Source organism: Pelophylax lessonae (assembly GCF_965119305.1).
Source record: "Pelophylax lessonae genome assembly, chromosome: 1".
Taxonomy (NCBI): Eukaryota; Metazoa; Chordata; class Amphibia; order Anura; family Ranidae; genus Pelophylax; species Pelophylax lessonae.
In genome coordinates this window covers 740,788,945-740,816,102 of record NC_138768.1, presented here as the reverse complement: position 1 = coordinate 740,816,102, position 27,158 = coordinate 740,788,945, and the positions used below count along the sequence as shown (strand labels likewise).

The 27,158-nt window shown below is 44.3% G+C and overlaps 1 protein-coding gene across 3 annotated transcripts in view; it reads left to right on the top strand.

Annotated features, from left to right (window-relative positions):
- FIP1L1 (factor interacting with PAPOLA and CPSF1) overlaps positions 1 to 27,158 on the top strand; it is a 186,635-nt gene that overhangs the window by 105,970 nt on the left and 53,507 nt on the right. For all 3 annotated transcript variants that reach the window (XM_082256744.1, XM_082256743.1, XM_082256742.1), the window contains one exon: positions 21,379 to 21,610. In XM_082256744.1, the coding sequence (XP_082112870.1) occupies positions 21,379 to 21,610 (232 nt within the window). The remainder of the gene's footprint in view (positions 1 to 21,378; positions 21,611 to 27,158) is intronic.

Genomic DNA, 27,158 nt, shown 5'->3' with positions numbered 1-27,158 from the left:
TTTGGGCTCCACCTCGCTCTTACTCGGTGGCTCGGATCTTGGCTTTCCTTCAACGTGGTGTTGATCAAACGTTGGCTTTGAGCACTATCAACAGTCAGGACTCGGCCTTGGCAATTTTTTTCCAAAGGCCATTAGCCGCCCATTCACTGGTGCGTAACTTCATCCAGGAGGTGGGACACTTGGTACCTCCGGTGCGTCCTCCGTTGCCACCTTAGGACCTTCATTTGGTGCGGTCTGTTCTTCAGAAACCTCCTTTTGAAATTATTTGGGAGATTCCTCTGCTTACCTTATCCCAGAAGGTGGCCTTCTTGGTGGCTATTACTTCTTCACGCAGGGTGTCCGAACTGGCGGTGTTGTCCGGTCGTTCTACCTATCTGGTGGTTCACAGGGATAAAGTGGTACTTCGTCCTGATCCTCTTTCCATCCAAAGGTGGTTTCCAGTTTCCACTTACCAAAACATCCTAAGGAATTTGCACTGCATACTCTGGATGTGGTTCGGGCAGTCACCTGAAGACTCCAGTGTACCTGGAGACTACTGAGTCTCTTCGTGAATCTGATTCATTCTTTGTACTCACAGATGGTCCAAAGAAAGGGCTACCTGCGTCTGCTGTGACTATTTCCAGATGTATCTCACAGACAGTGGTGCAGGCTTATTCCATTAAGGGTCAGGTTCTCCTTTCCCTGTTAAGGCGCATTCTACTCGGGCGCTTAGTGCTTCCTGGGCTTTTCGTCATCAGGCATCTGTGCTTCAGGTTTGCAAGGTGGCTGCCTGGTCGTCTGTTCACACCTTTATCAAATTTTTAAGGTGGATGTGCAAAGTTTTGCAAGCTGCTGTTTAGGGGGCTTTTTGGCCTTCCTTGAAGGTGTTTACTGTTGGTTTAAGGTGGACCTCATCTTGTTGTTCTGAGGAGTCCTATGTTGCCTGGTTGGCTAGGTTTTAACTTTGGGGACTTATCTTTTTCTGCTGTTCTCACACCTCATTTTATGGCACTGCTTTGGTACGTCCCTACTGATATGCATCAGAGATTGCGTTCGTCAATTAACAATCGAGAAAACTGGAAATTTGACTTACCGTAAAATCCTTTCTCTTGGGTTCATTGACGGACGCAGTACCTGCCCCTCTATTTTGAGTTTGTTTGTCATTATTTCTTTGACACTGCTTTGATACAAAACTTGCATCCTATGCAGGAACAGAAAGGGTATAACCCCCTGGGACTGGCCATAGAACTTTTTTCTGCCTAGTGTCCTACTCCTGTAGGGGGTAGCATAACCCTACGGATATGCATCAGAAACTGCGTCCGTCAATGAACTGAAGAGAAAGGGATTTTACGGTAAGTCAAAAATCCAGTTTTTAATAAGGGTGTGTAGAGTTTTTATATCCACTGTAAGTGCTGAATAAATAATGATTGTCTTTAAAAAAGTGGTAGTTTTGTCAAATCAGCCAGTCTGTGACTGTTCAGATCAGTTCCATTTGACTTTTAAATCGCTCATGTCCTTTTACATGTAACCTTGATCTGTGATTTAAATTTTTTTTTTTTCCATTATGCATGGATTTTTGAAATGTGTGCAGTATTTTTTACGTGTTTTTATTGTGCAGCTGAATATACATTCTGTCAGATTAATAAGGCAATTATGCATGATTATGCTTAAAATGTCATTACAACTTTGCATAAGCCTAATAGTGACCATATGCTTGGGAAATAGTTGCTTTCTTCTCGAGAAAACTGTTTTCTCTTACTTTGGTAAGTGTAAGTTTTGTATGATTTGGCATAGAGGAACAGCTGAATCACTTTGTACTGAAAAGGAGATGTATGACTGTTCAGTATATAGATGTATGTAATTAAAAATAAAAATCTAGACATATTAAGCTAAAAATGAAAAATTCTTCCAATATTTAGAACAGCTTTCGATGGCGAGCACGAAATGTGCAGAAAAATGTCCAACTTGTTGAGCAATGTTATTAGATTGCCACCAGCTGCCTCCGCTTTGTTTTTTTTCCAAGAGCTCTGATAGTGCTTTATCTGGCCTCCTCCTTGAGTGCTCTGGGTGTCATTGGTTTAAGGGAGTAAATCAGGCTAAGAACACTGATGCTGTATGCATTGTCCTTGCTGAAGGGGAGATAAGTACAAATTAAATTCTGAGCATTAGCAGCTTCCAGCACATGGCTTGTATATGGCGTACTTCCTATCACTTGTTTACAACATAAATTGCACAAGTGCTTCCCAACAAAATAAAATGTTGGTGTTTTTCATAGCTATGCTTCAACCTAAATTACTTGAACTCTGGGGATTAGAAAAAAAAAATAGCTACCTCCTCCAAGGGTCAAATGCTTGTTAACTCTGGGGAAAGAGGAATAAGATACTTACCTTATTTCTCGCTCTGGCAGGCTCCCTCCATCTGTGCCCATCCCCCCTAAACCTCTGTGCTAAGAGACTCCGGCCAGTCCTCACTCCTCAAGTACAATGCAAGACCACCAAAATATCTTTCACCACAAAAAACTGAGCTGCTGTGGTGGACTATTCTGCAACCTTATATCAAAATTAATGAAGTGCTTGCTATGTGCAAATACTGGGAATGTCATTTTTCACAGTATGTGCACATAGCAAGCTCTTAATCATTTTGATATAAGGATACAGCACAGCAGCACAGTTTTTTGTTGTAAAAGATCTATAGAGGTGTGTTTAACTACCCCTTTTCAAACTGCAGCAGCTGTGATCTTTTGCACAAAGTATTTTTTTGGGGGATTTATTTTTACAATTTTGGTGTTGCTGGAGGGAATTTTTCTCTTTCGTTCATTGACGGACACAGCGCTTCATAAATCATAACTACTGGGTTATATTGCCTCCTCCAGGAGTAGGACTAGGCAATAAAGATTGACAGATTATCGGAAACACCGATATATCGGGGGCCAATATCCACTTTCCCCGATATATATCGGAATCGGCCCCTGAGGTTATCGATTTTGCTGATATTTAGGGGAAAGTGCATGTCCCGGGGATATGCCTGCAGCTAACGGCATCACCCCGGTACCAGTGTCCATAGCCGACGGTCGGCTGACTTGTAATGTCAACCGATGCAGCTGAGAAGCCCCTCGGCTGTCATTCCAAGGAGCGGAAGGGGACACCCCCCTTCCGCTGCCTTCCACGGCTCGCCCGGGTCTCCCGTCCCAGGCATCCTACCTCCACCGCCGCCGAAGAGAAGACCCGTGTCTCCATGTAAAAAACCTGGAAGTGATGTCATGACCCCCAGATCCCTCCACAAGGAGTACCTTAAAAAAAAAAAAAAACTCGGCTGACAGGAAAGCAGAGGCTGTGGCACACAGCATGTTTACTATGGCTGGTTTCACATTGCAGCCAGTCTTTGCCTCAGGCTGTTGTCTCAGACCCTTACTGAACGGTCCAATCTTTTGTGCCAGGGCCTGGAGCGTGAGCAGGTCCCCGCTGCTTATGTTGATTTGGCAGATCAGTTGGTCCATGGGCTGCAGTTTATTTGTGATGCAGCTTTGGATACAGCTCCTGTGCTGTCGAAACTTTCTGCTTCAGCGGTGGTGATTAGGCGCGTGCTGTGGCTTAAAAATTGGTCCATAGACCAAGCCTTTAAGAAAGCTCTCATTGATCTGCCCTTTCAAGGTGATCGCCTGTTTGGGGCTACCCTGGATGACATCATTAAGGGTATCATGGGGGGGAAGAGTACCTTTTCGCCTTAGTCCTAGAAAGGGAATCTTTCTAGGACATCTTCACTGGTTTCCAGCCTCGTGGACCTCCTTCATGAGCATCAAGGGGATCCACGAAATGATTCTTTTGGGGGTACCCAGAAAGGGGGCCAAAGCTTGTAATTTTCAGGTTTTCTAGGTCTCCTTGTGCGGGTTTAATTCCTGAAAAGGTTTAGGTGATGTCCGAACTACCTAAGGTCCCCCCTAGACCTGTCCAGGGAATTGATTTACCTAGGTCCAATTCTGATTCTAATTCTGACCAGGGTGGTCTTTCCCTATGGACAAACTTCAGGAACCACAGGCCATGATTTACCGACTCAGCAGGTAGATCCCGGAGCCCGGGATTAGATGAAAGGAAAGGAGCCACACCAGCAAAGGGGTCACCAAGTAAGCAATATAGCAGCTTACCAGAATGTATGGGTCACCCAAATTAATGGATAGACCACTGCAGGCTTGATGTTATTACCAAGGAAATCCACCAGATGTCAGTCCTCCAATATTAAACGACTAATACTCGGCAAACACTCAGCAATCGATGGCATATAAAAAATGGTAACGGGGACATAGTGTAACTCCGTAAAAGCAATATATTTATTAAAATCATAAGCAGATACACTCACATATTTGAAGACATCATACGGCATGTATGTAGTATTAATCCCAATGCAGCGGAGTCTCCCAGCACGCTATCATAAGAAAAGCTGGCCAGTGGGGGCGTGGTCTCTTCACATCCAATGCCGCCCGACCAGTTTCATCACACGCTTGACGTCAGGGGCGTGGTCCACGCCCCTGACGTCAAAAGTGTAACGAAACCGGTCGGGCGGGGTTACACTACGTACCTGTTACCATTTTTTTTATATGCCATTGATACTGCTTGCTACTAAACTGATTACCTAAAGCACAGAATGGGGTTATATACCAGTTGAGGACGACCCATGGGCATAGCCAGATGTTTTTTGTTCTGCCTAGTCCTACTCCTGGTGGAGGCATAATAACCCATGAGTTATGGAGCGCTGTGACCGTCTAACTCTGAGAAATGGTTTTTACGGTAAGTACAAAAATCTCTTTTTTTTTTTTTTAACAGTGCAGGACCAAGAGCCCTTTATTGTTTTTCAGGACTGCTCACAACCTGTAGCATCAGGGCGTGCTTAAGTCTGCATAAGCAAGAAAAAGTATTACATCCAGGTTCCTTATCTTCTATAGTTAAGGAGCGTAAAACAGTTGCAGCCCTGGGGGAGCCCACTGCAAGACTATATATAATGTCTAAACACCCTTGTTAAAATGTCAGGTTTCTGTGATGTAAAAAAACGAGACAAAGATAAATCAATTGAGAACTTTTTCCACGTTTTTAATATGACCTATAAACTACAACTCAGTTGAACAACAAACTGAAATCTTTTAGGTGGAGGGAAGTAAAAATAAAAAACTAAAATACGGTTGCATAGGTGTGCATACCCTTAAAGTAATACTTTGTTAAAGCACCTTTTGATTTTATTACAGCACTCCGTCCCTAATGTATGATGGAAGCTGTGATACTATTTTCTGTAAAAAATAATCGATGTAATGGGACATGTTGCTTAAAAATAGCCTGAATACACTGTCCATTTGCCTTCTGATATCACTGCTAGTCAGCCCTTTGATGTCTTATCCTATCGTGCATACAGTGCATATAAAAAGTCTACACACCACTGTTAAAATGTCAGATTTCTGGGATGTTAGAAAATGAGACCAAGATAAATCGTTTCAGAACTTTTTCTATCTTTTTAATGTGACCTATAAACTGTACAATTCAGTTGAACAACAATCTGACATTTTGTAGGTGGAGTTCCCCCCCCCCCCCTAAACTAATACTTTTTTGAAGCACCTTTTGGTTTTTATTACACCTTGAAGCACCTGTTTTGGGGTATGAGTCTATCGGCATGGCACATCTTGTCTTGCCAATATTTGCCAACTGTTCTTTGCAAAAACACTCCAAATCTGTCAGATTGCGAAGGCATCTCCTGTGCACAGCCCTCTTCAAATCACCCCACGTATTTTCAATCGGATTCAGGTCTGGGCTCTGGCTGAGCCATTCTTTTTTTGGTGGAGCCATTCCTTTGGTGATTTGGATATATGCTTTGGGTTTTTAGCATCTTTCAGCAGGGCATTCCTCTTTACATTCAGCTTTCTGGCAGAAGCCTGAAGGTTTTGTGCCAATATTGACTGGTATTTGGAACTGTTCATAATTCCCTCTACCTTGAAGAAGCCACTGTTCTAGCTGAAGAAAAACAGCCGTAAAACATGATGCTGCCACCACAATGCTTCACAGTGGGGTTTATTTACGAAAGGCAAATCCACTCTGCACTACACATGCGCTTGGAAGGTGCAGTACTGTAGATCTAAGGGGAAGCTCTGAAATCATCCAATCATGTGCAAGCTAAAATGCTGTTTATTATTTTTCTTGCATGTTCCCCCTCGGATCTACTGTGACTGCACTTCCATGTGCACTTGCAGTGCAAAGTGGATTTGCCTTTAGTAAATAAACCCCTGTGGGTATGGTGTTCTTTTGATGATGTGCAGTGTTGTTTTTGCGCCATAGATAAGTTTTGGAATTATGGCCAAAACACATTTTCCCACATGCTTTTGGGAGACTTCAGATGTGTTTTTACAAAATTTAGCCAGGGCTTCCCTTTGATGTTTTTCTTCATAAGAAAAGGCTTCCGTATTGCCACTCTACCCCATAACTTAGACATATGGAGAATATGGGACACTGTCACGTGTACCACACAGCCAGTACTTGCCAGATATTCCTGCAGCTTCTTTAATGTTGCTGTAGGCCTCTTGGCTGCCTCCCTGCCCAGTTTTCTTCCCGTCTTATCAATTTTGGAGCAACATCCAGTTCTTGGTAATGTAACTCTTGCGCCATACTTTCTCCACTTGATGACTGTCTTCACTGTGTTCAGGCACTTTAAATGATGGCAGGTGTGTACTGACTCCTATTTAACATGAGTTTGAATTAAGTTCTGAACACAGCTACATACCCAGTTATAAGAGGGTGTGCACACTTAAGCAACCACATTGATTTAGCCCCCCCCCCTCAAAATATTCCCCCTCCTGATTGGCTGAGACACAGCAGTGGGGCCATTGGCTCCCGCTGCTGTCAAAGTCAGTAAGCCAATCAGGAGAAATGGGGCAAGGCTAAAAGGCAGCTCCCTGTCCAAATGGACACACGGAGCTGCAGCTCAGATCGGGTGTTCCCATAGCAAGCTGCTTGCTATGGGGACACCTGACGGGAGGGAGGGGCCAGGGCAGCTAAGAGGGACCTGAGAAGAGGAGGATCAGGGCTGCTCTGTGCAAAACGAACTGCAACAGAGAAGGTAAGTATAACATGCTTGTTATTTAACCCCTTCCTGGAAAACGACGTACCTGTACGTCACTTTGTTGAAGTGGTTGAACCAGGGTGATGCCTGCAGTTGCAAGCTTCACCCCGCCACCGTTTTAGACCATCGATTTTCGGGTGATAACTGATGCAGGTAAGTATCCACTCGGCCATTATCGCAAGGAGTTGGGAGGGGATGCCCCCTCCTGCCGGTCCGCCCTGGTCTCCCGCCCCACCGAGAGACCCAAGTGACCAGCTGGCATATCTGCCGGCTGGTCAGAGTCCCCAACAAAGCTGGAATCGGCTTCAATCGGGTCTCCGATTTAGTAACCCAGTTTATTTGACTGCCAATGGCCCTGATTTTGAAAATTCCATAATATTCAAAAAACTTGCTTGAAAACTTTGAAGTGCAGTGGGAGGGGTTTTGGGTCTTTTAGTCCCCTGACCCCTCCGTAAAGAGTACTTGTCACTGCCTATTAATGTCACGAGGGTTGTTTACTATATATAGATAGATAGATATATGTGTGTGTAATGTTTTGGGGGTTCTAAGTAATTTTCTAGCAAAAAATACTGATTTTAACTTGTAAGCAACAAGTGTCAGAAATAAGCTTGGTCCTTAAGTGTTTATAAAAAAAAAAAAGACTTTACAATCACTTGAAAGGTGGAAAATGTTCTGAAATTTATTTTTCTCATTTTTTTTTTTTTTTTACATCAAAGAAACCTGCCATTTTAACAGGAGTGTATAGACTTTTTGTATCCATTGTGTATGTATGTATTTGTGGTGTTATGCATGTATTTTGTTAATTTTTTTTATATATATTTTTTTAATTCCTTGAGTTGGGCTTTAACGGCAGTTTTAGAAAAAAAGCAAGAATCCCCTCCAGGCAAGCTTGTACACACTTACAAATGCTTAGATCCTTCTATTTTGTAGATAGAGAGAGATGCTACTATTGCCCTTACTATACATCTTAAAGCATGAAGTGGGAGGATATAACTTTACTATATGATAAACACATGAAACTACAGAATAGTTAGAATAAAATAAAAAAAAAAAAACCTGAGGAATGTTAGTACATTGCCAGGTATGCCTGCAACTTCAAGCTCAGTGCAGACTTCTAAGGGCTCTTTCACACTGTGTGTCCGTCGGATAGACTACGTTTATCTCAGCGGGGGATCGATCCGCCGATCCCCCGCTGAGCAGGAGAATGACAGCTGTTCGCCGCACTGTGTCCCCATACATCTCTATGGGGGAATCGGATGGGAACGGACCATCGGTCCGTTCGCATCCGATCCGCTGGACGGATGGAAAATTGGATTTCCATTCTGTCCAGATTCCGTCCAGATTCCATCCGCTGGACGGATGGAAAATAGGGTTTCCATTCTGTCCAGATTTGACGGATCGGATGTCAGCGGACATGTCTCCGCAGACATCTGATGCCCCATAGGGATGCATGGGGGACCGTTCAGATCCGCCAAAAAAACTGACAGGCGGATCTGAACGGGTCCGCCTGTGTAAAGGGGCCTAAAAGTCTGACTAATTGCAAGATTGGGGGGAGGGCACCAGGATCTGAAAAGTCCTGTCTATAAAACTACGGATTACTGTTTTACTTACTAAAAAACTTAATTGAGTGACAACTCTTCTGAATTGTGCACCCCTGCTACACAACATAGCAAGTAGGGTGACACGTCTATCCAGCTTTGTACCTTCCTTTGTTAAATTACTTGCCTGTGTTTCTCTTTACACAGTTTTCTGTAAGCCCAAGTGCTTTTCCCTTCTTCCCCAGAGCTTGAAACACCCTAACATATAAGAGTTGTGCTGCACAGTGGCACCTGATTGGTTTAGACTACAGTGTGTGCAGACCGCAGCTCCACTGGACCAGGGCGGACCTGTGAGTTAAATGTCTCGCGAGGACGCGTACGACCTGGCCTCCATGAGGACAAGGTTGCACGGTCTCTAGAGGAGGTGGCTTCATTCACTGGCACTTCATCAGGGAACATCCTTTCTCCCCCTGTAGTGGACAGTTGTTACCACAGATGCCAGCCTGTCTTGGTGGGGAGGCATCCTCAGCACAGACCTCGCTGGTCTTGGTACGGCAATCGGGTACAGCTAGTCGCTGATGCTCCTTGGACTTCCTCTCAGGGAGCATCAGCTGTCCCAAGGACCGATCTTCCATCCTGCTTTACAGTCGCTGGCTTGACGGCTTGGTTGTTAAATGCCTGGTGCTGAAGGATGGAGGTTTGTCTAAGTCGGTGATTCTTACGCTTTCTTACTCTATTCTTACTCTTAAAGCTAGGAAATCTACTTCTAGAAAGATCTACCATCCTATATGGAAGACGTAAATTGTGTGGTGTGAGTTTCTTGCGGTCATCCTCCCTCCTTCTCGGTGGGTCGAATCTTAACCTTCCTTTAAAGGAGGGGGGGGGGGTTGAATAGAGACTGACCATGAGTACCATCAAGGGCTGGGTATCGGCTTTGGTGGTCTTTTTCCAACGACCTTTGGCCTCACTCCCTGGCACGTACCTTTCTTCAGGGTGTCGACATTGTTTTCTTCAGTGCGGGCTCTGTTGCCACCCTGGGATCTTAATGTGGTGCTTTCAGCTCTACAGAAGAAATATTCTGGAGGTTTCCCTGCTTGCACTGCCCTGGAAGGTTGGCCTTTTTTTTGGTGGCTATCACCTGTGTGCAGGGTGTCGGAACTGGCGACGTTATCCTAATGTTCACCTTATTGGTGATTCACAAGGCTAAGGTGGTGCTTCGTCCCTGTCCATCATTCCTTCCTAAAGTGGTCTCTGTCATTTGAATGAAGACATTGTGTTGCCTTCCCTGTGTCGCAGGCTAAACATCTGAAGGAAATTACCTTGCATGCCTTGGTTGTGATCCGGGCAGTTAGGGTGTACCTGGCAGCCACCGAGTCTTTTAGGAAGTCAGACTCAATATTTGTGCTCATGGACAGACCTCCCAAAGGGTTGTCCACTTTTTCTGTGACCGTTTCCAGATGAATCAGACAGACAATGGTTTAGGCCTATTGCATCAGGGCTCAGGTTCCTCCTTTCCCTGTCAAGGAGAACTCTACTAGGGTGCTTAGTGTCTCCTGGGCTTTTCGTCATCAAGCATCAAATGACGCAGGTTTGCAAGGTGGCCCCCTGGTCGTCAGTGTACATTTTTACAAATTGGATGTGTTGATGTGGATGTGTTGGCATCTGCGGAGGCTTCTTTTGGCCGCAAGGTTTTGCTGGCTGCTGTTTTGAGGACCTGCTACTCTTTGAGGGTGTATTGTATTTTTTTTTTTTTTTTCAGGTGAGCTCCAGTAGTTTATTGTTGAGCTCCATGTTACCTGGTAGGCTATGTTTTTTTTTTCCCACCCCTCTTGTTTGGGACATCCCAATGGTTAGGAGGAATTGGGAGCTGTCTGTCAATGAATGAAAGAGAAAAATGGGATTTTTGACTTAAAGAAAAATCTATTTCTCTGATGTTTATTGACGAACACAGCACCCACCCCTCTGTGGAGTTGGCTTTCTTCTGACACTGCTTGTAACAAAACTGAGTGTCTATAGCTTAGAGTGGGTGTATACCCCCTGGGCACTGCCCATAGGCGTAGTCAAGCTTTTTCCTACCTAGTGTCCTACTCCTGTAAGGGGCAGTATAATCCAATGGTTAAAAAGAATCGGGAGGGAGATGGAGAACAGTGGGATCAACCAGTTTTTTTCTTTTTGCTAAATACAGAAAATGTGTGCGTATGAACAGCATGTAATACAGCATTTATTGATATTTTTTCTTTTTAATGATTAGGGTTTAGTGACACTCTATTGGGAATTGTGCTTTAGGTATTTAATTTTTTTTGTATTGCAATATTAGTGAACTAACTAGTTTTTGTTTGCCTGTAATAAGGTTTAAGACCTCTTTGTTGGATTGACATTATAAAACTTTTAACCGTGGGATACACAGTGGCATACCACAGAGGCAAAACGAAGTAATCCCAATATAGCACAGCATATTATTGTTCCTTACAAGTAAAATAATTACCTGGGTTTCTGAAGTAAAAACTGCAAACTTGTAACCATTAGGATGAAAGCCGACTCCTAGATGGAAACAAATTTATTAGATTGCATATTAAATGTAAATCCCCACAAGACACTGCACATCTTGTTGACATCATTGCAAGTCAAGGAAATTATTGGGCCTGCAAATCCAGCTGCTTCATGCTATTTCTGGCTCTTTTCCCTGTGTGGGGAATTTGCCTATTGGCAGAAGATGTATACTGTGGGATAATAAACTCCACTTTAACCCTTATAAAGTCGTGTTGATTAGATATATTTTAACATCAATACTTGGGAATCTTTCGAGATGCATATTTCTCATAATGTCATTCACTAGATACTACTATTCTAATAAAAAAAATGAATACATGTGTACATATATGTATGAGCTTAACCACTAGCTGCCCAGACTAATTCTGAAATTTTCTTATACGCGTAAAAGTCAGAATTTTTTTTTTGCTACAATTACTTATAACTTCCAAACATTATATTTTTCTTTTTCTTTCTATTTTTTCTTTTTCTTATATTTTCTTAAGCAGCGGCTGGAGAATAAAATGTTGATTTTTGCATTTTTGTTTTTTGTATCGCAAGATATTTGCACAGCGGTTTATCAAATACAACATTTTAGGAAAAAATACATATTAATTAATTTTAGTGCACACAAACCCTATATAATTCCCAATTTTTTAAAAAAAATATAAAAGATGTTGTGCCGAGTAAATAGATACCTTACATGTTGCGTGTTAAAATGCCGCACACCCCGTGGAATGGCGATTAAACTATGGTACATGAAATTATTCATAAGTGACACTTCAAAAGCCTTTACAGGCTACCACTTTAGTTTAACACAAGAGGTCTGGTGCTGGAATTATTGCTCTTGCTCCAACGTTTGCAGTGATACTTTACATGTCTAGTGCAATCACTGTTTACTTATGCGTGCAAGACTTACATAGGTGTTTTCGCATTTGCGCAAGAACACAGGGGCACTTTCCTTTTTTATTTTTTAATCTGGAGACTGGGTAGGCCACTCCAGGACCTTGAAATGCTTCTTACGAAGCCACCCCTTCGTTGCCCACGCGGTGTGTTTGGAATCATTGTCATGCTGAAAGACCCAGTCACGTTTCATCTTCAATGCCCTTGCTGATGGAAGGAGGTTTTCACTCAATCTCACGATACATGGCCCCATTCATTCTTTCCTTTGCAAAGATCAGTCGTCCTGGTCCCTTTGCAGAAAAACAGCCCCAAAGCATGATGTTTTCACCCCCATGCTTCACAGTAGGTATGGTGTTCTTTGGATGCAACTCAGCATTTTTTCTCCTCCAAACACGACGAGTTGAGTTTTTACTAAAATGTTTTACTTTGGTTTCATCTGACCATATGACATTCTCCCAATCCTCTTCTGGATCATCCAAATTTTCTATAGCAAACTTCAAATGGACCCGGACATATACTGGCTTAAGCAGGGGAACACGTCTGGCACTGCATGATTTGAGTCCCTGGCGGCGTAATGTGTTACTAATGGTAGCCTTTGTTACTTTGGTCCCAGCTCTCTGCAGGTCATTCACTAGGTTCCCCCCCCCCCCCGTGTGATTGTGGGATTTTTGCTCACCGTTCTTGTGATTATTTTTACCCCACGGGGTGAGATCTTGCGTGGAGCCCCAGATCGAGGGAGATTATCAGTGGTCTTGTATGTCTTCCATTTTCTAATAATTGCTCCCACAGTTGATTTCTTCACACCAAGCTGCTTACCTATTGCAGCCTGGTGCAGGTCTACAATTTTTGTTTCTGGTGTCCTTCGACAGTTCTTTGGACTTGGCCATAGTGGAGTTTGGAGTGTGACTGTTTGAGGTTGTGGACAGGTGTCTTTTTATACTGGTAACAAGTTCAAAAAGGTGCCATTAATACAGCGGAGGACAGAGAAGAAGAAGTTACATGTCTGTGAGAGCCAGAAATCTTGCTTTTTTGTAGGTGACCAAATACTTATTTTACAGAGGAATTTACCAATTCATTAGAAATCCTACTATGTGATTTCCTGGATTCTTTCCCCCAATAGTTGAAGTGTACCTATGATGAAAATTACAGGCCTCTCTCATCTTTTTAAGTGGGAGAACTTACACAATTGGTGGCTGACTAAATAGTTGTTTACCCAACTGTATGTAATGACAGATCATGTGACACTTAGATTGCACACAGGTGGACAACATTTCACGAATTATGTGACTTCTGAAGGTAATTGGTTGCACCAGAGCTTTTTATGGGCTTCATAACAAAGGGGGTGAATACATACGCACATGCCAATTTTTTGTTTTCTATTTCTAAAAAATAGTTTTATGTATCTATTTTTTTCATTTCACTTCACCAACTTATGCCTCGTACACACGTTCAGATAATCGTACGACATATCGTTCGAGTAAAGTAGCATGCTACAACATGTTGAATTCAACCATGTGTACTAACCATATGATTTCTGTCGTATGATTGTGTGAAAGCAACCTCAATGCGTAGCTACGTCTTGGAAAGTTACGTCACATGCGCGTGACATGTGTGGGTTATTTCGCTGTTTCCGATCATGCGCGGTGTTTGTCGAACGATCTTTAGCAGACGCATAGTGTACTGATTACTCGATTGTCGTTCGCTAGGCTATCGTACAACAGAAGTTTTCCTGTTTGTCCCTTCGGATTTTGTTGGACGAACTGTTGTGATCGGCTGTCGAAAGCAGTGTACTAACGATCAGATTATCGTGCAACCAGGTCGAAAGCGAGTTTTTTTCGTACGATTATCTGAACGTGTGTACGAGGCATTAGACTATATTGTGTTGTGATCCATCACATAAAATTCAGATTAACAAAACATTGAATTTAAGGCTGTAATGTAACAAAATAGGTAAAAAGGCATACTTTTGCAAGGCACTGTAAATCAACTGTAGGAGGCAGCCCTGGCGCTTGCTGGTCCTTCTTGGGTGCCCCTAAAGCCTTCCTCACAAATGCAATGGAAATGTTTTTTATGGGATTAAGTTCATTTTCATGGCAAAGAGGGAATTTGAATTGAATTGCAATTTATCTGATCACTCTCATAAAATTCTGGAGTATATGCGAATTGCCATCATAACACCTGAGGCAGCAGACTTTGTGAAAATTAATAATTGTGTCATTCTCAAAACTTTTGGCCACGGCTATATAAGAAAAAATGTTTCAGTAACTGTCATTAAATGAAAAAAGTAGCTAGAAAAGAAACATCCAACAATAAAAATTGTAGCGGCGCTCACGTTAATGGTCAATGGATAAGTGCCCACTTATATTGGTAGTCTGTTCAGTGGTCCCATAACATCGGTGGCCAAAAGGAGGAGGGCATTCTTACATTGTTGACCAGTGGGAAAATGGCCCTCTTACAGACAGCTAAAAAGATAATTGAGATCAGTGATTACTGGGAGTTAGAAACTCTTCATTGCTCAAGGAGCCCCTAGTGACCTCTGGAGGTACTCCAAGGTACTGCAGAACCCTGGTTAAAGCTGTAGTTTATAGCTGCATTGGGTTGCTATTTTTGTTGTGGAATATATAGGCTGCCGCTGTTGGAAGGTGCTGCCCAGAGTAGCCAATCTGATGTGATTTTTCCCTTCTGCACTGGATTATAATGGTCACTTTTTTAGTCACCTATGGACCCCATTCTTTAAACTGTTACATTCACATTTATTCACTATACTATATTTTTTTTTTTTTTTTTTTTAGCAATTTATTTTTTAGAACTAGATGGATGTAAGAGTCCAGTGATAGATGAACACAACAGTGGAGCTAACTGTGGATAGTTTGGCCATTGTGCGATGCGATTCATGTATAAGATGTAGTTGCATTCTGTCATGACACAAATCCTGTATAATGAAACATCTCAGTTTAGTTGTTTTACATTTAACGACACTTCTGGACTTTTTCCCAGTCTTCACTTGGCATTGGGCCTCCAACTGATCAAAATTAGCACAATGAATCAAAGCAGAAATGAAGTACCCAGGCTTATGATTGTTGTACAGAGTGTGTGTATCATGCTGAATAGGTGCTATGTATACACTGTAATGTCTCTCTATAGTATACAGGGGATTGGAGATTAAAAAAAGTGTCCAAGGGACTAAATCGGGGTCCCCATCTACTTGTCCTGCGACAAAAAATAAAATAAATAGGTTTAACTACTTGACCTCTAGAGGTTTTACTCCCCTTCCCGAAAAGGCATAGCTCCATATCTTCTTAGACCCTTGGGCTATGCTGCTCTCTCCACAGGAGTGAGACTAGGCAGAAATAAGTTTGGCTACGGCCCTGGGGCAGTCCCAGGGGGTATACTCCCACTTCCTGCTATAGGACTTCAGTTTTTTCTGTCTAGTCAGGTGTAAGGACCTGGTTCCCTGCTGGGATCTCTGGTCCGGTCATTTTTTACATCAAATTTTTTCTTGGTTTATTTTCTTTTTCTGTGAGAACTACGATCAAGTCTGTTCCTGTGAGAAATACAATCAACTGCCAGATTGGGCGACGCACTGGATATCCAAGATCCTTACGGGCTTTCCAGTCTGGCCAGCGAGCACGACCCAACTTTGAGCTCTGCTCTAGGTTGGCTGCGACATAGCCCCACTTGGACAGGGGCTGGCCGCCGAATGAAGCACCTCCCGAGGATGCCTAGCCCTGGTCATGACATTGGTCACGGCCAGGGTCGCAGCGTACCTCTTGCCCGCAGCACCCCTATTTCAAGATGAAACAGTGGACTGCCAGGGATGGTGCCCGCTCAGTTCCCAGGTGTGTTGAGTAGTGTCCCAACTCTCCTCTGGGAAAATATATTGGGTGGACACAGGCCCTTTCCACTAGCGGGGTCCCCCTGTACAGGTCACCCTCACCTACCAGTTCCCCCTCTGGGTGCATGGGTTGTTATGTATGGGGTGTTATATGGTGCTTGACTGGAGGGGGGTTGGATCGTGCCACCGGCGGCTCATGTTCAGATGATCCTGCAGTGAATGGCTGCATGGAGCTGCCTGTGGAGGCTCCCTTCGTGGACTACATGTACCCGAAGGGCCGGTCTTGGATTCTGGGTGCCGGCCATGTTTTTGGAGTTTCGCAAGCCTAGTAAGGCTGGTAGCCGATGTCCTTTGGAGACTTCCTCTCAGAGAAGATCTTTTGTCTCAAGGACCGATCTTCCATCTTGCTTTACGGTCGCTGGCTTTAACTGCATAGCTATTGAAAACCAGGTGCTCAAGGACAGAGGGCTGTCGGATTTCGGGATTCTACACTGTTGAAAGCTAGACATTCCCCGGTAGCCCTACCCTCCCGCTCATGTAGAAGCCCTTAAATTAGCCTTCTCTTTCCAGTGGCATCATACTCTGTCTTATCTGGGGGTCAAGCTCTCACAGGCTTATGGTGACTTATATTCTGTCAACTACCCACCCCTTTTTTGACAATTGACTGATCTACTCCTCTCCTGGTCCCATCTGTCCTTGTCCTGGTTTGGCAGGATTACTGCTGTGCGTATGGTCTATCTTCCAAAATTGTTGGATTACTTTAGGGTGCTACCGGTTCCTATCCCTTCACACATTTCTGATATTCATCAGCGCAAGCTCCTGAAATTTATCTGGGGCTCTTCCAGGCCTCGTATTAATAAACAAATTATGTATGCCCGTAGGATCTCTGGCGGTTTCTCACTTCCCAATTTGCATGCTTACTATACTGCGGCGGCAATTGCCCCGCTATCCCATTTACATGATACCTTTCAAATGCCACTGTGGGCTACTATAGATTTGGTCAACTCCCATCCAATCCCCCTTGCTTCCGTACCCTGGCTTCCTCCGAAGCGCCGCACCTACTCCACTTGCTTGCTCCATTCTCTTCGTCTTTGGGACTCTGTTAAATACTCTGCCAACCTGATCTCCCCTCACTTGCGGTTGCTCCGGCTTTTTCCATGCCCTATGTTCCAGCCTGGCTTTGAGAACCCTCTGCAGTTTTCCTGGTGGACGGACCATGGCTTTGGGGATGTCCACTCACTATTTACCCCCACTAGGATACTGCCTTTCGGTGCTCTCAGATCTTCTCATGATATCCCCTTACGTGAACACTACCGATACCTTCAACTCTGCCACTTTCTACAGCAACGTATTAAATCCAAACCCTTGCCCTATACCTTAACCCGTTTTGAAAGCTTATGCAGGACACGGCCCCATTCACCAGGGCTCATATCGCTCATATACGCCTCTATTATCTCCTGTACCAAGACCCCGCTTTCCGCCTATCATTCCCAATGGGAGTCGGAACTGGGGAGGCGACTGGATGCTGAGGACTGGCAACACATGGCAGCTGCTCTCTCAAAATGCTCCGTAATGTTCTAATCTTGGAGAATGCCTATAAAGTGTTCTATAGATGGTATTATACCCCTGCTAGATTGGCCAGATTCATACCAACGTACTCCCCTTTATGTTTTAGGGGATGCTCCCATGAGGGGACTATGGCGCATGTCTGGTGGACCTGTCCTAAGGTGTGCAGACTTTGGATCCATGTCTATACTTTACTCCGTAATATTTTTCATATTAACTTGAAGAGGGATCTGTACAAGGCACTTTTGTGTAAACCTATATAAGAATTGTTGCACCAATTGGCCCAACATCTGTTTACTGCTACGAAACTGACTATAGCCTGGTCCTGGAACAATCCCCTCCTCAGCTTTGAGGGAGTTAAAAATCGCAGGAATGACATTCTGACCAATGAAAAGCTGACTGCTATTGCCACCGATGCTCACGATAAATTCCTCAAGGTGTGGGATCCTTGGATTTCACATGTTACTCCATCCAGATTTCACTTCTCTCCATCTAAGTGCTCCCTGGGTGCTCAGCCCTCTGGACCTACTCCCTCTGTTCTCTCCTTCCTTTTTTCTCCATCCTTTCCTCTCTCTCTTTCTTCTTCTCTCTCCTCTGTCTTGTCCTTCCTGATGCGTTTTTGTGTTCTATGTTCCATGAGCGTGTCTACCCATAGTCAATGGAACTCTTTGTTGTCGATTTCTGTTTGTTTTTTCCCTTCGCTATGTTTACCATACTCCCCTCATTTGTTTGAAGGGGAAAGTAATATTTGCTGTCTGCAAGTGGGGGGACTATTTGCCCCCGCCCATTTGTCCTCCATTGTAGGTATGCCTATGACATGCTTTACATTTATTTCTTAAGCAGTTTTCTATTTTTGATTGTGTTCCATTTTCTGTTGCATTTATTTACATGGACTGGTTGTATGCCTATGCCTGATATTCAAAAAAATCTTTGTAATCGAAAGCTAGACATTGTCTTCCAGGAAGATTTATAATAGAGTATGGAAGGGCGTACATTGCTTGGTGTGAGTCTGGGGGGGGGGGGGGGGTTCTTCCCGTTCCTTTTCCCGTTCCTTTTCCCGTTCCTTTTCCAACCTACTGGAGTTTCTACAACAAAGTGTAGATCAGCGTTTGGCTCTGGCTACCATCAAGGGCCAGATTTCTGCCTTGGCAATATTTTTCCAACTGCCGTTGGCTGCGAATTCCTTGGTTCACACTTTCGTGCAGGGGATTTGCCATCTGGCTCCTCCGGTGAGATCCCTGGTACCTCCGTGGGACCTCAATTTGGTACTGTCGGTACTTCAAAAACCTCCTTTTGAAAATATTTGTGAACTTCCTCTGCTCACTCTGTCACAGAAGGTGGCCTTTATGTTGGCTATTACGTTTGCGCGTAGGATGTTGGAAGTTGGCTGCGTTGTCCTGTCGGTCACCTTACCTGGTTGTTCACAGGACAAAGTGGTGTTGCGACCCTGTCAGGTGATCCTTCCTAAGGTCATCTTAGGGTTTCATTTAAATTAGGATATTGTATTGCCATCTTTGTGTCCTAAGCCAAAACATCCTAAAGAAAGTTGCCCAACTTTCCCTGGATGTGGTTCGTGCAGTCAGGGTGTACCTGGCGGCGACTTGAGTCAATTGAAAAATCCAATTCTTTGTTCTTAAAGCGGAGTTCCACCTCCTCCTCCAAAAATTAAGTCAGCAGCTACACATACTGTAGCTGCTGACTTTTAATATTAGGACACTTACCTGTCCTGAAGTCCAGCAAAGTCAGCACCGCAGCCAATGTTTCCATCTGCTGTTGGGTGCTGCCATTGCCTGTAAGGGAACCTGGCAGTGAAGCCTTGCGGCACCACGGGCAGGTCCATCATACTGCACATGCCCGAAGCGCGCATTCCTACTGGCTCGGCGGAGGAGGGGGCCGAGCTTCCGAGGGAGAATGCAGCGGCGCCATATCCCGGAAGTGGGGAAGGGTACCTGTCAAACAGGTACCTGTTCCCCCCTCCCCCCTGAAAGGTGTCAAATGTGGCACCGGAGGGGGGGAGGAAGCAAAAGAGCGAAAGTTCCACTTTGGGGCGGAACTTCGTTTTAAGGATAGTTCTCTTAAGGGGCAGGCCGCATCTGCTGCGACCATTTCCAGATGGATCAGACAGACGGTGGTGCTTGGTGCCTCCTGGGCCTTCCATCATCAGGCGTAAGTGGTTCAGTTGTGCAAGGCGACTACGTGGTTGTCTCTACACACATTCACAAAGTTTTAGAAGGTGGATCTTCGGATGCTGCATTCGGCCGCAATGTTTTGCAGGCTGCGGTTGTATTTCTTCCTGGTAGTGAACTCCAGTTGTTCCTGGTTGAGCTCCTGGTTTACCTGGTTGGCTATGTTTAGCCCTTTTTTTGGGAATAACCTGTATTGCTGTGTTTTTCCCCACCCCTCACATTGACACTACTTTGGGACGTCCCAAGAGTCTAAGAAGATATGGAGCTATGTCCGTCAGTGAACGAAAGAGAAAACTGGATTTTTGTGTTGTCCATCAGTGAACGAAAGAGAACTGGATTTTTGTTTTACCGTAAAATCGTTTTCTCTGAGATCCACTGACGGACACAGCACCCGCCCCCTGTTGGGTTATGTATTCTTCTGACACTGCTTGTTACAAACTCAGGTCCTATAGCAAGAAAAGGGAGTATACCCCCTGGGACTGCCCCAGGGGCGTAGCCAAACTCTTTCCGCCTAGTCCTACTCCTGGGAAGAGAGCAGCATCGACCAAGGGTCTAAGAAGATATGGAGCTGTGTCCATCAGTGAACCTCTTGCTCTAAAACATATCAAATAAAAATGAAAGAAATCTAGGCCAATATGTATTCTGTTACACATTTTTGGTAAAAAAAATTCCAATAAGCGTTCTATTGTTTGGTTTGCACAAAAGTTATAGCTTTACAAACTATGGGCTATGTTTATGGGATTATTTTTTTTTTTTTTATTTTTTGCTAGTAATGGCGATCAGCAACATATTGCGGGACTACAATATTGCGGCTGACAAATTGGAAACCTAACTGACCCTTTTGACACTTTTTTGGGGAACCAGTGACGCTAATAGTGATCTGTGCTAAATATTAGCACTGTCACTATATTAATGAAACTGGCAGGGAAGGGGTTAACATCGGCGATCAAGAGGTTAACTGTGTGCCTAGCTAATGTTTCAGTGTAGTTGAGGAGGTGCTTTTACTTGTGGAAGGCAAAGATCTGCTTTACAGGAATACAGGATCCATGCCTTCCTTACTGACAGAACAGTAATCTGTCTGGTTTTCATAGGCAGATCGATGTAATGCCTGTGTACAGAATGATCAGTTGGTGCTGGCGCACATCGGGTCCGTAGAACCCGCTTTGTAGAATCACAGCAGGAACGCAGCACACACTCGCGCCCGATACCCAGAAGTGCAGGGTGACCTATATATACATGATCCTGCGCTGCTGCCCTGTAGCAGTAATTGTGCTATAGGGCGATCAGCACGCAGTTAAGGTGAGATTTGATGTTTTTTAGGAATGTCTGGGGGATTTATGGCGACCTAAATTTTTGATGTTTTTAACATTGCACTGTTTATCTTCTACTCGCCTCCCTGCCTGTCTCCAGCACCACACCCTGGGACTAGCAGGGGAGACCTTGCAGTGGGACGAGCACCGATTTGTGTTCATGGGACAGCCATTTATTTGACAACAAATATAAAAAAAGGGGTAATGTTAGAATCTCTGTATTCGCCGTATCAGTTTAATTCTCTTTGTATGGCAATAAAATACTATGGTGACACCTTTTTCAATGTTCTATGTCTATTTATAAAAATATGTGAAATGTTAATCATTTATTGTGGGCTAAAATTCTTATTAAAGTTTTTTTTTTTTTTTTTTTTTTCCTTTATCTTCGCTTTTGCATAATCTAGTTGCATGTAATTTTTTTTTTTTTTATATTCATATAGTGTCTTTCCCACACATGCCTGGTTCTGGAGGACCATGGTCAAGTATGGTAGAGACATCCAAACCTTGGGACTACTATCCTCGAAGAGATAAAGACAGAGAGCGTGAGAGGGATCGAGACCGTGAGAGAGAACGCGATAGGGAGCGAGAACGAGAGCGTCCACGGGAAAGGGAACGTGAGAGAGAGAGAGAACGAGAACGTGATCATAGTCCTAGTGTGGGAGCCTACAACAGGTAAAGTTCATTTGTGCAGTATTACATGGGTGGTTTTATGCAAAACCCAATTAATGACTACAGTATGTGTTTAACTTTCTGTTAGTAATAAGTCCATTCGACTACCAGTATAACAAATGCCACTAAGGACTTTTGTGTTCATTCGCTCTTATAGCATAAATCCCTGTTGAATATCATAAGCGCTTCCATCAGATCTTTAACCACTTTCCGCCAGGAGGACGTCCATGGGCGTCCGCTGGTTTCAGTGATTCTACCAGGATAATGCCTGCACCTACAGGCATTCTTCCTGGTATGGATCTTTTCAGCCAGCGATTATCTGCAAGGTAGAAGTTATCCCACTGGCTAAGTAGGCACTCTATCACTTCTGCGGATGGTGAACGGAGGTCCCACCCCCCTCCTGTGGCTGCCTCTTTTCCCAAGCTCTACTGTCTCATTGCGGAGCCCGGCTGCAGGCGGTGATTGCTTCCCTAAACAGAGAGCGAGAAACTGACGTTATTCCTCTCTCTTTAGCCCCGGAAACTGAGAGCGTTCCACCTGTTTATTTACCTGGCCACCAGCGGCCAGAAAGCAGCCCATTAGACTGATCTGTGTCTGATCTGCTGCATAGGAAGCTAAAGGAGAGATTTGGGGTCTAATAGACCCCAGATCTCTCCATAAAGAGGGCCTGTCTCGGCCTATGTGGTCACAAAAATGTTGTTCGTCCTTTGTGACAGCAATAAAGTTAATTTAAAAAAAAAAAGTGTAAAAAATAAAATTTGTATAACATAAATACAAAAAAAAAACACTTAAAGCACCCCGTCTCACCATGCTTATGCGCAAATGCGAATGCATACATTACGGTGATTGCACCACATGTGAGATATTTTCCCTAACGCCGGAGTGCGAGCAATGATTCTAGCACCAGAACTCCTGTGCAACTGTAAACTGGTAACCTGTAAAGGCGTTTAAAGCATCGCCTATGGAGAATTTTAAGCACCGTAGTTTGCCGCTATTCCACGGCTAGGCACAATTTTAAAGTGTAATATGTTAGGTATCTGTTTACTCAATGTGACCTCAGCTTTCACATCCTACAAAAAATTGGGCTACCGTTTTTTAGTGTTTTTTTTTTTTTTTTTGCCAACTGCTGCGCAAATACTGTGTAACATAACAAAATTGCAACACCCACCGTTTTATTCTATAGGGCCTCTGCTAAAATAAATGTGTGTGTATATATGTATATATGTGTGTATATATATATATATGTATGTATGTATATATATATGTATATATATATATATATATATATATATATATATATATATATATATATATATATATATATAGTGGATATAAAGTCTACCCACCTGTTAAAATGTCAGGTTTCTGTGATGTAAAAAAATGAGTCAAAGGTAAATCATTTCAGAACTTTTCCCACCTTTAATGTGACCTATAAACTGTACAACTCAGTTGAACAACAAACTGAAATCTTTTAGGTGGAGGGAAGTAAAAATTTAAAAACTAAAAAAATATGGTTTTGTGCCAATATTGACTGGTATTTGAAACTGTTCATAATTCCCTCTACCTCGACTAAAAAAACAGGGACGGCTAGTGAATGAAGGAGATGGCGGATAGGACCAATATCCCTAAATAAGAAGACACAGGAGAGGAACCCCCCTAATAGGACTTAGGAGAGCAATACAGAAAAAGTAAAATTAATATTCAATTTATTGATTACAAAAAACACAAGAAAAACAAAGAAAAAGGTGCAAACATGCATGTTAACGTACAAATAAGGGTGACTAGCCCTAAAAGGACTCCATCACATACTGTCACTATGGACACAACCAATTGCATAGAAACGGTTTTCATCATGATAGAACATGACTGTACACCCGACGCGTTTCTGGATACTAATTCCTTCTTCAGGGATGTGTGAATAGTATACAGTAGTTAAACAGCATTTCTATAACATAGAAAAAAGCAAGTACAAATTTCACAATGTGGGTGAGTATACATGAGAGATCACTACTAATCAATCTGCAGAAGATCCTACCAGTGAGAGTATAATGACTTATAGGATATAAAGAGTCGGCAAGTTAGCCAATATGACATAAAATAAACATATAGAATATATCCAACAATCGGGAGGAGCAGTGGCCAGCACAGCGGGGTTATTGTGCGGGTTCCAGAGTCGGAACCTTTTCAAGGTTTTTATTCAAATCTGTTTACAGTTCCCAGGATGGAAAGGCAAGGTTTGTCCGATCTTGAATCTCAAGGCTCTGAACCACTTTGTGCAGGTTAAGACATTTCCGATGAAGTCCATCCACACGGTAGTAGCTTTCCTTCATCAAGGAGATCTTCTGGCCTCTATCGATCTCAAGGATACTTACCTTGATACTCCAATATATGTTGGGTATCAGCGTTTTCTTCATTTTGCCATGGACGAGGAGCACTTTCAATTCGTGCCATTACCTTTTGGTTTCGCCTCAGCTCCTTGTGTGTTCACAAAGGTTTTGGCCCCAGCTCTGGCCTTGCCTCGACAGAAGGGAATCGTGGTACTGGAGTTTGGATGGACACTAAATGTTCAGATATCGGCACTGACTCCATCCACCAAGCTGGACTACTTGGGTCTGACGCTGGACCCAGCGGAGCCACCATAACAGAGACTCCCTCGATCCCAGAGTGAGTGTTGAGTCGGGGTTCAAAGGAGTCTCTGTTGTGGTGGCTCCGCTCCCCGGCCCTTCGTCTGGGAAAATCCTTTCTTACCCTGTATTGGCTCTAATCACCACGGATGCCAGTCTGTCTGGATGGGGAGGTGTTTTGGGAATGTACTCAGCCCAAGGTGTTTGGACTCAGGAGGAGTCCAGGCTGCCGATCAACATCCAGGAATTTCGGGCGATCAGACTTTCTCAATGGGCCAATCGTCTGCGGGGACGCCCAGTGCGGATACAATCTGACAACGCTATGGCTGGGCCATATGTTAGTCATTAGGGGGCACAAAGAGTGCCCTGGTGGCCCGGGAAGTGTCCGGTATGTTGAGGTGGGCAGAACTATATGTTTGGCCCTTTCTGCTGTGCACATTCTGGGGGTAGAGTATTGGCAAGTGGGCTATCTCAGTCGGCAAAAGTTGGATCCGGGAGTATGGTCTCTTCACCCGGAGTTGTTTCATCAACTGTGCCTTTCATGGGGGACCCCCAATGTGAACCTGCTGGCTTCCCGTCTCAACAGGAATATGCAGAGGCCCTCAATTGAAGTCGTGATGACGAAACGCATCAGAGCGTGAGCACGCAGTCACCATAGTAACCTGACGCTTGGACGTGTGACGCGACCCAAAAACTCAGATCAGCTGGGTACCAAGCGGCGGAGGTTTGAGCGATGTCCTAACAAAGAGGTTACGCTTGCCATTAAATGCTTATGTTTACTATTTACATGTAAGTACATTGGATGCGGGGACGGAGAATTGGTTTTTTGAATAAATCATATATTTTTAGCAATATTACCCTGTGAAGTTCCCCTTATTTGCATGTGGCTTACATGATTGCGGAGCAATTGGTTTGGATATACACTGCTCAATCAGGCCCGGACACGGTACGGGTATAGGAGGTGTGCAGCCCCTGTTCTGTTGGTGGAAGGCGCAGGATAACCATTCCGCAGATTATTAAAGGCGCAGTACCCACTGGCCTTCTTGTGAGTGTTTACTACCTAGGGGACAACACTGGAGGTGCGGTGATGGTGCAGTTTGAGACCTTTGAACACTGGTGAAGGATTTTCTCTTTTTCTTTCAAAAGGATCACGCCTTTATGGACTTTGGCAGACACACTTTTTTTTTTTGCTGAGGAATTATTTCAGCGCTGCTAATGTGCTTATTGCTATGTTGGACTTTGTGTCTTTAGGGCAATTTACACATATGTTGTATCATTTTCTGTTATTTTATAGCGGCTGCTCTGTATTACTGAGTGTGGTATACATTTTCATTGGAAATGGTGTCATACAGCGCAGTGTGAGTGCAGTACAGCTTTAAAATTTAATAGCAGGATTTGCATTCCTTTTTCATGAGGAAGGTGCAGAGGTTCATGGCAAGGTCTTGGGATCCTCTGGTCGACGCCGCAGACACCCTGGTGGCCCCTTGGGTCCAGTATCGTCTGATTTACGCCTTTCCTCCAATTCAACTTCTGTTGAGACTGCTAGGGATTCCAGTCAGTCTGGTGGCACCAGACTGGCCCCGCTAGTCCTAGTACGCAGGCCTGGTAAGGCTGGTAGCAGACGTCCCTTGGAAACTTCCTCTCAGGGATCAATTTCCATCCTGCTTTACAGTCGCTGACTTTAACGGCCTGGCTATTGAAAGCCAGGTGCTGAAGGACAGAGGGCTGTCGGAATTGGTGATCCCTACGCTCTTAAAAGCTAGGAAATCTACTTCCAGGAAGGTTTATTATCGAGTTTAGAAGTTGTACATTACTTGGTGTCAGTCTGGGGGGGAAGGGTTTCTCCCCGTTCCTTTTCGGTGTCTCGTCTGTTGGAGTTTCTACAACTAGGTGTAGATAAACGTTTGGCTCTGGGCACCATCAAGAGCCAGATTTCCGCTTTTACCATATGTTTCCAAATGGCGTTGGCGGCGAAGTCCTTTGTTCGCACTTTTGTGCAGGGAATTTGGCATCTGGCTCCGCAAGTGAGATCCCTGGTGCCTCCGAGGGACCTCAGTTTGGTACTGTGGGTGCATCAAAAGCCTCCCTTTGAAAATATTCGAGAACTTCCTCTGCTAACTCTGTCGCAGAAGGTGGCCTTTTTTGTCGCTATGTAGGGTGTCTGAGTTGGCTTTGTTGTCCTGTCGTCATCTTACCTGACTCTGGACTCAGCCTTAGCCAGAGTGCTTCTTCCTCTGAACAAACTCCAGAAATTGCAGGCAGCAATTTGTCTCCTGCTGTCTAGCAGAAGGTCATCCCTCCGGACTTGTATGCGTATGCTGGGCCTGATGGTGTTTACCTTCGAGATGGTTCTGTTTCCACTGTTCCATATGAGGTCCCTGAAAAGGGATTTTCTGGCCAAATGGTACAAGACTCCTTGGTCTCTCGGCAATCAGATCTGGCTAAGCTGGGGAGCGCTTCGGCTGGACAAATCCTTCCTCCCCTTGTATTGGACAGTGGTCACCACAGATGCCAGCCTGTCAGGCTGGGGCGGCGTCCTCGACAAAAATTCTGCTTAGGGGACCTGGGCACTGGAAGATTCCAGACTATGAATCAATGTCTTTGAACTCCGAGCAATCAGACTGTGCCTGGACCATTGGATGGATCGTCTTAAGGGTTGTCCAGTGCGCATTTAATCGGACAATTCCACGTCGGTGACTTGTGTCAAGGGGGCACAAAAAGTGTGCTAGCGGCTCTGGAGGTACCCGGCATTCTAAGGTGGGCAGAACGGTTTGTTCCTGCCCTATCTGCCGTACACATTCCCAGGTTGGAAAACTGGCAGAGGGATTACCTCAATCGGCAGGTGTTGGACCAAGGGGAGTGGTCCTTGCATCTGGAAGGGTTTCATCAGTTGTCTCCGGTGGGGCATCCCCGAGGTGGATCTGTTG